Raw genomic sequence first — 12,211 nt, 5'->3', positions numbered from 1 at the left:
GATACAGAGAGGCAGCTGGGTCTCTTTCATGTCTAAGAGGCAGCCTAGAATTACAGAGAGAGCCAAGCATGGGTATCAGTCAGATCTCTGAATACTGATTATTCCTCTCAAATTGCTGAATCCTTGGGCAAGTTATTTAATCATTCTAGGGTGTTATTCTGTCATTTATAAAACAGTGCTATACTCACAGACTTGTTATGAGGGATAAAGATAATTTGTATAAATTGTCTGGTACATAGTGGGCAGTAAAGGAATGGTTGCTGTTCTTATCAGTGTTGGGAGTGGGAATAAAATTTCAATGTGACCAAAAAATTCCATGGAGCAAAGTAATAAAAGGCACACTTTGAGAACAAATCACGAATGGCTTGGAAGTCATTCTTAGGAATTTGTTCTATAGGACTTGAGTAACTTCAGTAGTGTATGACAGGAAGGAAGAGCTTGAGGATTGTCACAGTCAGAATATAATATATAGATATTGATAAACTGTCTTCTCATCCCTTAGGGAGAGTAAGTAGATCACATTGGAGAGTATTTAAGGAAGTAGCTTCATTTTTAAGAATAGAGTAGTTTCTATCAGATCAGTGATTTCCACACTTTTGATAGCATATTTCCATCAATCTACTTTTTTTTTAACATTTACCCTCTCTTATTTATAATTCTATTCAGGAACTGATGTACTAAACCTGAATATGTTATGAAATATACTCAAAATAGAAACATGAAGATGAGCTAAGGGTGTCATAAAATTTAAAAATATTTTTTGTTTGACTTATTAATTGTATTTACATTGTTTCACTCTTAGGAGAACTATCATTATTATCTTGGACGATCATTATCATTATTATCTTGGACAATTCCGTGACTGATTATGCCTCATTATTTTAAAAATATTGATTTACAATACTTTGAAATACAGCAATCTCAAGACCCATTTAAAATTACCATGGCCAAAAAAGATACCTCACAAGGAAACGCACACGCAACTGAAAAGTCACATCATTATCTGGTTACAACTCATGAGCCACATTTTGTAATCAGACCCACCAATTATGCAGAAGTTTTTTAGTAAAATTCTGACAGTGAATCTCCCTCTTCCCTGATGTCTATCAGTTGTTCCTGAAAACTAATGAGGTGTTACATTTTCATATTTTTAACAAACGGGCTTACACCTCATTAAAATTATTCTATTTTAGCAGATTATTTTACAGGTGGAAAACTCTGTTGCTGGAATTTTAAAGTAGGAAATTAAGATAGAGATTTTGTTTTGTTTTAAGAGGGAGTATTAGTAGGTAAAGTATTTATGTTTTTTTGAGCTCAAAGTCATGTTATAAGGGGAACATTTCTAAACACGCATCTTTAACATACTTTTTACATGGCATACCTTTCTTTCAAAACAGTCTTATATCGGTAAAACATCACTTTTATCTTAATGAGACAGATGACTCTCAATGTACCTATTGAGTAGCATACTACTTGCAGCTACTTCTCTTTCCCTAAAAAGACAACACTATTGTCTTTTTGTAAAAGAAATACATAATTATTTAAGTTGGACAACTCTCTAAAATAGTTTTTCATAAGACAACGAGGAAACATATATATGGTACAGAATATTTTCTTGGTCATTCCCCACCTTATCACAAGGTGTTATACAATTTCTGCTTTTAAGATGATATAATCCATAAATCCATTTAATCTGTCACTGAAAAAACAATGGCATGTTGTAATGTGCTAGGATCAAGCTGACTATTGAAAGTGAAACCATTAGCCCATCCACACTGTGGAACTCTACCTCCTCCCTCAGGACACCCAATGGAACATCGGTGACAAATGAATGTCCAAGTGAGGGAGTGAGGGCCCCAGTATCACTCTGAACATTAAATAAAAGTGAAGTTTATTTCTTGCATTTCTATAGGTAGGTGTGTCCACGCATGAATGTGTGGAGCCGCATACTGTATAAAATGCTCTGGCATTTTGAGTCCGTAGGACATTTCATACTCCTGCTGTGAAGACCCTGCGATTAATCTCCTCATCAGTTTTTGGTATTGGTGAGATTGAATCTGCCCCCAGAAAATAAAGGCGAGTTGAGTTGATCATCTACCTGACTCAGGCTCAAGTACATGCCTTTTAGATAACTCACAGAATGCACTCGCTCGACACTTGATCCAACTAGTGTAAAGAAGCACAGATTTGAGGAGAATTTTATGCTATTTAGATTGGTGAGGTGATTTTGATATAAAGTAGAATCATGTTAATGGTTACTATAAGTACTTTTTTGGTAATTATTTCTGTCCGCCTAAGAAACTGGGGATGGCAAGGTGATATAATGCCTTGCTGTTGTTCATCGTTGGTTCAGTTTTGTCTTTTTGAGTATTTTTGGTCTGGTTTTGTCAGTGTGTATGTGTGTGTGCATGCACATTATATATCCATCTTTAAAAATGTAAAACACACTTAGGAAAAACCATGAAAGACACATAAGGAGACGGGTATATCATAGTACTACAGCTTTTCGGTACAATGACTAGGATATGATGGGAACCCCAATTAAAAACTACTGTTTTGTTTTGTTTGTGTTTTTTGTTTGTTCTTAGTTTGGTGGGTTTTTTGTTTTCGTTTTTATTTGTTTGTTTGATTACTGCAGCTCAGCCATTGCTATTTGAGGGGATTTGTTTCCATAGCTACTAAGTAGGAAGTGTAGTTCATTCACTCTTAGGTGGAATGGAAAATCTCTCCCTAGCCTTTATATCCTAAGTTTTTCATTTCTGTCATATATTAGAGAATTTCATGTTATGGTGAAATATATGGTTATCATGATCATTATAATTTTACTAATGGCCCAGCTGTTTTCCATCTCCTTGTCCAAGTGACAGTTGTCTCTTGATTGCTAAGATGTTCAATGGCGTAACTTTTGGTCCTTCCACTGTTTGATTTCCATTTAAGAAGCCATTTAAATAGACAGTAAAATTCTAAAGGAATTGAATTCTATATGTGCAATTTCATACACTGATTCATTCTTGGTAAGGAAGAGATGATGATTTAGAACCCATTTAGATTTTTGAATGAACAGAAAGGCTAATTTCTGCCTCATTAACTTATCCTATGAATTTTCAATTCGACCAATTCTGAATGACTACTCCCACATCAGTTTAGGTTTTTGGTTAATAGGTAGTTATAATTCATATTTATAGCCACTTTTCAGACTAGAAAATTTCGCCCCTAAATTCTGCCCATCTTTATAACTGTTAAATATATGCTATTTTAGAGGAAAATGTCCTTAAGCCTTTGTTAACTCTGTGGATAATACCACAAAATAGGGGATGACACTTTTTAGTTGTTTATTTTAACAGAATTTAACAGATATGTTTAGAAGCCTCATACTGAAAAACATGAAATAACTTAAAATATTGAAAATTTAATTATTAAAAAATCATTCCTTCAGTTCATTTTATTTAAAAAGTCAGTTAATTTTATCAGGACCGATGTTAACTATTGCATATTTAAATATTTTTGTTAGTAAATATGTTAAAATTTAACATGAATTCAATAATTTAAAAACTTCACATCCCCAAATGACAAAAAATTATATAATTATATAAATTGAAGTGACTATTATTAAATAAATACCATAAAATACCTTAAAGTAAATACTGTAAATAAAATATTCTCACCTTGGCCCTTTTCCTACTTTACTGAGTTCCATAATTTTGATCACTGGGTACATGGACCTTGCATTTGACCATCCCACAAATTAGCTGACATGAGCTATACCAAAAAAACTGCCTCAATCATAAATAGACGTTGTGGTCTAGCAAAGTGATTTTTCAAATTAAATAAAATTTAAACCCTACCTCCTATTTCTTCACCTCCAATAATTTCTGTAATTTCTAAGATAGATCCCTTCCTGCCCTAATAAATTCATTAGGTTAATCATTTTAAAAAATTTTGGAAGGATATCTAAGCATCATTTCAAGACGTTCTCTCTATATGTCGGGTCCTTCCAGTGATGGAATTTTAATAAGGTTCTTGCATTTGTGATTCACCTGAGTAAATGAATAGGAGCATCTTAATTGTATATTAAGGCATCGATAACTTTATTAACTTTAACAACTGGATAAAAATTTACTTCTCATGATTTTAGTACTGGTCTGAAATAAAAATATATACTCTAAAAACCCTCTGTTTAGGCATGCCTGGGTGACTCAGTTGGTTAAGCGTCTGACTCTTGGTTTTAGCTCAGGTCATGAACTCATGGTTCATGAGTTCAGGTCCCACACTGGGCTCCATGCTGGAAGCGAGGGGCCTACCTAGGATTCTCTCTCTCCCCCTTTTCCTGTGCCCCTCCTCTGCCCCCTCTGTCTCTCCAAATAAATAAACTTAAATTTGAAAGTAATATATTAAAAATAAATAAATAAATAAATAAATAAATAAATATCCTCTGTTTATATTTGCCATTAGTCATGAGAACTGCTAAGGTCTCCTCTTTGTTGTTGGTTATCATCTTTAATGATACCACACTGATATGTGGGTACTGACAGTGGAGTTGATTAATACAGGTATTCCCAGTATGGTTACATGGAATATTAGTGACAAAGATATTCTTTCTTAATGGATTTAATAAACTTTATGGGCCTGCTACTCCTATTTATACAACAGTCTGGTAAAGACAATATCTTTTGGCCCAGAATTTCATATTTAAATGTTTACCTTTTATTGCTTGATAAGTCTCTTGCTCTACAGAGAACAGCACTCTTCTGGTTGCTCCTCCACTTGAATAATTACTAAGTGCAGGAAATTGGTTGTGTCTCCAAGATAGCAAGATAATTTGAATATGTTAGTAACAGAGGGAAGGTAATTCAAGGTTAGACTTTTTGCTGCATTTGAGGTTCTGTGGTTGCTTGTTCTGGTGATAATGACACAGGCTAACTCTCAGACAGTAAAAGAAGTCAAATTTTGCCTCCAAAGAAACTTATTTCTTGATGGTTTTCCAGTGCTCTCAAATGCACGTGTCAATCCACTAAGCAAAAGGAAACAAACTAAAAACAAATTGTCTTTCCTCACAACTCTGACTACTTACATCTCACCTGCGTTTCTGTCTTGCCTCATTCCAAGGATGAATCTTAACCTGAGCGGGAGCAATTTCAAGAACTCAGAGCAATTAGTAAGCATAAAATAATAATATGATGGACTGAGCAAGAGATATGCTGCTGGCTTTATGTATTATCAATCCTCACATCAAACCTCAAATTCAGCATCATTTCCCCCAAATGCATACATTAGGAAATTATTCCTTAACTCCCCATTATGTGCATTTGAGAGCATTGAAAAAAATATCAAGAGATAAACAATCTCAGGAGGCAAATGTATTTCCTATCATCCGGGAGAAATATTTTAAAACAACATCTAAAACCAGGACATAGTCCATGAGGATGGAGTCTGTGTGTATAGTTTTTAAGGGATAGTGTGTAACTTCAGATATTACTTTGTATATTTAACTTTCTATCAAATAAAATATTGTAAGTTTGTAGTTTAATAGGAAAAAAAAGAGAAAGGTTTTCCTGTGTGTCACTTATGTCAAACTTCAATTGTTAAAATTTCCTGCTTATTACTCTAGAATGAGCACCACATCTAGAATGATGCGGTGCTAAGGCTACCACCTTGCTCTGTTTATATGAACAAAAGGGTTTTGTTCTATAGAAATAGGATAAGGTTACTTATACCAGAGGATCCTGTATTCTATGATGATTATGGACCAGTGTTTGAATCTGATCCTCACTGTTTGTACCTGATCTTCATTCACTGGTAATTTAAGAGTCAGTGTTTACAAAGCACTATAGATTTTGGCCATCATGGTTTCTACCACTGATGCTGACTGCACGGTCCACCTTGTATTTGGTCAGTTTTATATCACCATGTTGCCCAACTTCGTCTCCTCCAAGGAGCATTAGCATCTTACTTACAGATTTTTTTCTCTATCATACCAAACATGATCAGATCCTCAGAATTCTGTGGACAGCTTAAAGGAAATAGTATAAGACCAAACCTAACTCAAGAGACTGTACTCTGCGTGATTAAAAGATTATTTAAGCAAGTATTTGTTTTCACCTGCAGTTTCCATATTGAGTATTATGAACATAAAGAAACACTGTGAATCAAATTAATACTGTAAGTCATTGTAGGTATAATTACTTGCTTTTTATATCCACCTAGAGTAAAATTGTCCACAGCAGTTTTAATAAGAAATGCTATTGAAGGCTTGCTGGTTTCATACTCTAACATGACACCAATATGCTTGATTTTCCGCTGTTTTGTGGAAGGATGGATTGCAAGTTTCCATTGAGAATTATTCCTAGTCAATTAAAAAAATTTTTTCAATGTTTCTATTATTTTTGAGAGAGAGAGAGAGAGAGAGAGAGACATGGCATGAGTGGGGGAGGGGCAGAGAGAGAGGGAGATACAGAGTCTGAAGCAGGCTCCAGGCTCTGAGCTGTCAGCACAGAGGCCAACTCAGGGCTCCAACCCATGAACAATGAAATCATGACCTGAGCCAAAGTCAAACGCTTAACCCTCTGAGCCACCCAGGTACCCCCTGGTCAATTCTTGATGATGTCAGAGAAGATTTCTTGATTAACAAATGACAATGATACATGTATATTGCTATTAATGATGGTAAGCTCAATGACATTGAGTTATCAAACAAAAAAAAAATAAATAAACTTTGACTATAAAATGGTGGGTCCCATAGATTTTCTGATATCTTACAATTAAAAAGAATTATTCACTTCTCAGTCATTTAGAAAAACTGACTTTTGTGATAAATGACATAATATAAAAGAATTTGAAGAAAAATCACAATTTCTTTTTATTCTTCTAACTCATTTGTTTGAGAGGGTAAGGCATAAATCAATATGTATTTTTGTAATATATTTTTCTCATTATCCATTGCAAATTTATATATTTTTATAGTTTTTCTATATAAATCATAGGGTTTATTATTAACAGTTTTCTTTTTGCTATCACCATAAACGTGGTTGTCAGTAGCTTAGCACCCATGAGTAACCTAGCAACAAGTCAGCTTTCTAGCAAGTAAGAAATAAATGCAAACAAAGTATTATGGAAAAAAGCAGTTCAGTTTCAGAATATTAGTGCATGTATACTGTTAACAATCAAGATGAAATCTTCTAATTTGGGGGAAATTGCGTGACAATAGGTATTGAGTTTTCTAGTAAATGATACAATGCCAGTGAAATCTTGTCTCCTTCATTCAGAAAAAAAAAAAAAAATGGAATCTATTTCAGACTGCAACACTGTTGACTAGGTAACTGAATATATGTGTCTTCCCTGGAAGCCTATTCATTACAGATTAGATGAGAGGAGTGTCTTGGCATGTTTTCACTATGTGGTAGATGAGTTTACTAGATGGAGTTTCAACAATAAACCTTCCTGACAGTGATGCATTGTTAATCTCTTAAATAGGTTTAGAATAAATGTTTTATTTTATTTTGAAAGGGTTGTGATTATAGTACTGAACTTTTGGAGGGATCTTTTTCTTGGAAATACTGTAAAACATTCCACCTTGTGTTTCACATGCTGAGACTTTGGTATATTTAATATCAGTTTCTTTTGGTGAAATTTAACTTATATAATTACTGTTTATTTTCACTGAGAAAATAGCTCTCCTGTGTTTAGTTGTCAGGTCATAAAGGAGGTATATCAGGTATTGGAGAAAAGCTGTAGCTTTATAGGATCATCATTTGCATGATGAATAGACCCAGGTAGGGAGGGAAATGCATACTGGTGAATACCTTCCATTAAATGGCACAGCTTCTATTCTGTGCCACAGCCAGAATTACTTGGCCTTTCTCAATCTGACGGGCAGTTCACTGCACTTCAAGAAATCTTAGTGCCCCATGGAGGATTTAGGTAAGGGACAGAAGGATAGGATATGAGCTGAACATACGATTGTGCATTTAAAATGAATGCATAGAATTGTAGAACTAGAAAGCATCTTCTCTCTGGCGAAGATTACTTTTCCCCAAATCCCTCAAGTTTTACGTTATTTTTAAAATATAGCCTTAAATGAATGACTTGTTTGTTACTATAATCACGATTGGGATATGAGCTCAACTCTGACATGTTTCCCTCAGTAGCCACACAAATCTCTCTTCTTTGGGGAAGAGGAGAATAAAAATCATGAGATCCTTAAAGAGAGGGCCAAACCAGATGGTCTGACTTCATCTGTATGTGAGACCTTTGGTCACTTACATTATTTGGATTGAAGTGAGTCATCTTAAATAAAGGAAAGAATATTCTTTACATGAGAAACATTTACCTACCCTTGAAGACATCTGACTACATTGAATAGATCAATTGCATGAATTTATATCCAAATGTCTTGACAGAATAGTATGGTCTATATTGATGATGCTACTCATGATGGCTGTGGTTCTTGGTCAGTTGTTCAGAAAAGTGACATTTTAGATGTGACATATGCACATTAACTTCCCCTTCCAGCAGAGATGTTCACTGGGGTCATGTTGTTGAAAAAATATCATCCTTTATTTTGGGAAGTTGAATTCCTAGAGGGCAGAGGTGATCTTACTTTTTATACAGTGTGTAGTATAGTTCCTTATAAGCAATAAGCTTTAAACAGATGATTATTTTTTTGTAGATGTGTTACAAAGACCCATTACAGTCATTGAAAGTATATTAAAACAAACTACAGAATATGTGTTAGAAAGTGATGAAACACTAAAATAATATATGCCCTTGTAGAGGAAATAAAGCTTAAGGATCCACTAGGGACATAACTTAATTACCATAAAATATTGTTACATTGTGAAGTTGATCTAAAAGGAACTGTACTTGTTGTTGCAGGTTTGGTTACAAAAGTACGGCTACCTTCCACCAACTGACCCCAGAATGTCGGTGCTGCGCTCTGCGGAGACCATGCAGGCCGCCTTAGCTGCCATGCAGCAGTTCTATGGCATTAACATGACAGGAAAAGTGGACAGAAACACAATTGAGTAAGTAATGGCATCCACACTCTCACTTTTTTTGGTCCTCGAGCCCAACTAAGTAGTCGGATAAAGTTTAAGTGAATTCCACCAACCACGAGTGTAGCAATTTGTCTCATGTCTCTTTTCCTTGGAATTTGAACTGTGTTAACTCTACTCCCCTATGATGTCAGGTTTGTCAAAGCCCAATTTACTCCCCTGACTTTTGCAACACAGTTTCAAAATAGGGGGGAAGAAAGGAAAGAAACAATGAGAGTCAAAGTCAATGTACAGTTGAAGTCATTACAAAGGCTACAGGCACTGTTGTGTTGGAACCGGCTTGTGGTGTTGATGAGGACTTATTGTACACATCTCTTCCCTGTTAAGTAACATCATCTCAGTAGCTTGAAATTGACCAAAGTAGAAATATTGACACTAAGGAAAATGGGAAACAATACAAATAAGGGCTTTTTTTTTGGAGGAATAGGGGTAAGGGTGTCAGAGAACCAGTTAACAGTTTATTAGCGTCCTATCAGTGGCAATTCTCTCTACATGAGTTCAATCAAGGAGAGGTTTACTGCAAGTCTTTTCCTTCAGTTTTTTACTAGCAAATGGCTTGTTTTTAACTCCTTAATGGGATTTGTTATTTTATTGACTGAGTCATCAGTCATTTGTTAATTTATTTATCCAACCAATAACTCATTAGTGGGCATTTCAAAGGTGAAAGAGGCATATAGAGATTCAGAAGACAGACTCTCTTGTTCAGAGGAACTTCAAGTTAACTGTGTAGCTAGACATAACCACAAATAATCTTACCACAGGTACACTGTGAGTTCTGTAACATTATGAAACAGCATTATTGTTTTTTGGACAGCAAAGGAGGAAGTGATTAATTCTTTCAGTGCAGGGAAGAATCATTTGTGTTTATTGAGTCCTTGATACTCACAAAGTAAATCTACTTCATCATTTAATATGATCATCATACATCAGCCCTCCACAGTAGGGAAGACAAGGATACATTTTTTTTTTCCTCTGTCTACTTTTTCAAATAAGGAAACAGAAAGTCAAAGGCTAGGTGAAATCCAGAGTAGTTACAGAATCCAGACCTTTTAATGTTTGGTTGGAAGGCTTTCTACTATTCCATGCTGTGGACCTTGAGAAATGACACATTTATTTTTCTTTTTAAACCTTAAATACCTGAAATATCTGTGCTCAGGTATGTATAATTTTCACATATTAAACTAATTAAATATATGATTTAATTATTTATTTATTTAATTATTATTTATTTAATTATTTATTTTGGCCTTCTAATACTTACATCATTATATTAGTCATACTATTTCTATTTCATCAAGACCGGGAAAGCACATAATAAAAGGCTTGAAGATTAAATGTCAAAGCAGTTTGGAAAAATAAATGTATTACCTCTGCTAGCATTTTAAGAGATACATAAATATTAACTTTGGTATACATCTGGGAAAATAGAACCAAGAATTAATGTAGTGCATTCTGTAAGAATGACAATCTTGTTATCAATATTGGGAATAGACTTGGATATTTTGAACCTGCTGCCCTCTGTTCATTGCAATTCTCCCTTAATAGTGTCCTAAATAAATACAGATTTAAATTAATTTTAATTAAAGTTGTAAATTAATTTTAAATATAGCCTATTAATAAGCAAAACCAGCAAATCCTGCATTTTATTGCTGTGTATAGTAGAGAATTCCATTTAAATTATACTTTTAATCCCAACATTTTACAAAGTGCCCTGGACAGCTTTTTTGCTCCCTCACGCAGGGCTGTTGTCTTCTGATCCACTTTCCCGGAATGGATGACACAGTTTTTAAAAACACAATAAATTGATGGGGCACCTGGGTGGCTCAGTCATCGAAGCCTCAGACTCTTGGTTTCACTCAGGTCACGATCTCACTGTTAGATGGATCACCTCTTGGGTCCATGCTGGGCCTGAGGCCTGCCTGGGATTCTCTCTGCCCCTCCCCTGCTAGCGTGTGTATGCATTCGCTCGCAAAATAAATAAACTTTAAAAAAATAACAATAAACTGAGAACTTGGGCAACAAACTCCTCTGATTCTGCTTACTACTAGATATTAAAATTCAGAAAGTAGGAGCACCTGGGTGGTTCTGTCAGTTAAGCATCTGACTCTTGATTTCTGTTCAGGTCATGATCTCGTGGTTCGTGGGTGTGAGCCCCGCATCGGGCTCTGTGCTGACAGCCCAGAGCCTGGAGCCTGCTTCGGATTCTCTGTCTTCCTCTCTCTCTCTCTGCCCCTCCCCGCTCACATTCTGTCTCACTCTGTCTCTCAAAAATAATAAACGTTAAAAAAAAAAATTTTTAATAAAATAAAACAAAATTCAGAAAACAGAGTTCCGCAGAAAGTGGCATCTGTGTTTCCTGTGAGTTTTGAGAGCTCCTGCTGGTCATTGGAAGGACTCAAGATAGATAGGTTTGATTTCCTAAATCAAACCTGAGATAGCTGGGAAAAAAGTCTTTGTCAGGAGATGATAGAAGAAGAATGTGTGCAGAAGTTATTTTGGCCCCTTGTGTTCAAAGGATCTGAACAGTTTTCAGTTGATCTTTGGCAGGACAACGCAAAATGCAAGGGTGGAGAGAAGGACAGTGGTCTTTTTCTGCCACACAGTGGCTTAAATTCCAGACCAGGAGAAATGATTGCGTCAATGTGTAGGAGTTACAGTAGCATTTTTGTGAATTATAGCATTGTAGAGAAAAGATCAACTCTATAGGTAACCCTTAACTTATTTTTTTTTTTAATTCCAAATTTGTTTTCTATTTTTTTTTTTTTGTTATTTTTATTTATTTATTTATTTATTTTTTTTTAATATATGAAATTTACTGTCAAATTGGTTTCCATACAACACCCAGTGCTCATCCCAAAAGGTGCCCTCCTCAATACCCATCACCCACCCTGCCCTCCCTCCCACCCCCCATCAACCCTCAGTTTGTTCTCAGTTTTTAACAGTCTCTTATGCTTTGGCTCTCTCCCACTCTAACCTCTTTTTTTTTTTTTTTTTTCCTTCCCCTCCCCCATGGGTTTCTGTTATGTTTCTCAGGATCCACATAAGAGTGAAACCATATGCTGTCTGTCTTTCTCTGTATGGCTTATTTCACTTAGCATCACACTCTCCAGTTCCATCCATGTTGCTACAAAAGGCCATATTTCATTTTTTCTCATTGCCAC

The 12,211-nt window shown here is 35.2% G+C and overlaps 1 protein-coding gene across 2 annotated transcripts in view; it reads left to right on the top strand.

The window, feature by feature from the left end:
• Nucleotides 1–12,211, top strand: part of MMP16 (matrix metallopeptidase 16) — a 311,674-nt gene that overhangs the window by 131,626 nt on the left and 167,837 nt on the right. For both annotated transcript variants that reach the window (XM_060610852.3, XM_060610851.3), the window contains exon 2: nucleotides 8,872–9,020. In XM_060610852.3, coding sequence (XP_060466835.1) covers nucleotides 8,872–9,020 — 149 coding nt within the window. The remainder of the gene's footprint in view (nucleotides 1–8,871; nucleotides 9,021–12,211) is intronic.

The sequence above is a fragment of the Panthera onca genome, chromosome F2 (genome assembly GCF_046562875.1).
Source record: "Panthera onca isolate mPanOnc1 chromosome F2, mPanOnc1 haplotype 2, whole genome shotgun sequence".
Taxonomy (NCBI): domain Eukaryota; kingdom Metazoa; phylum Chordata; class Mammalia; order Carnivora; family Felidae; genus Panthera; species Panthera onca.
The sequence above is the reverse complement of the archived record's forward strand: the minus strand, read 5'-3'. Positions and strand labels throughout refer to the sequence as shown.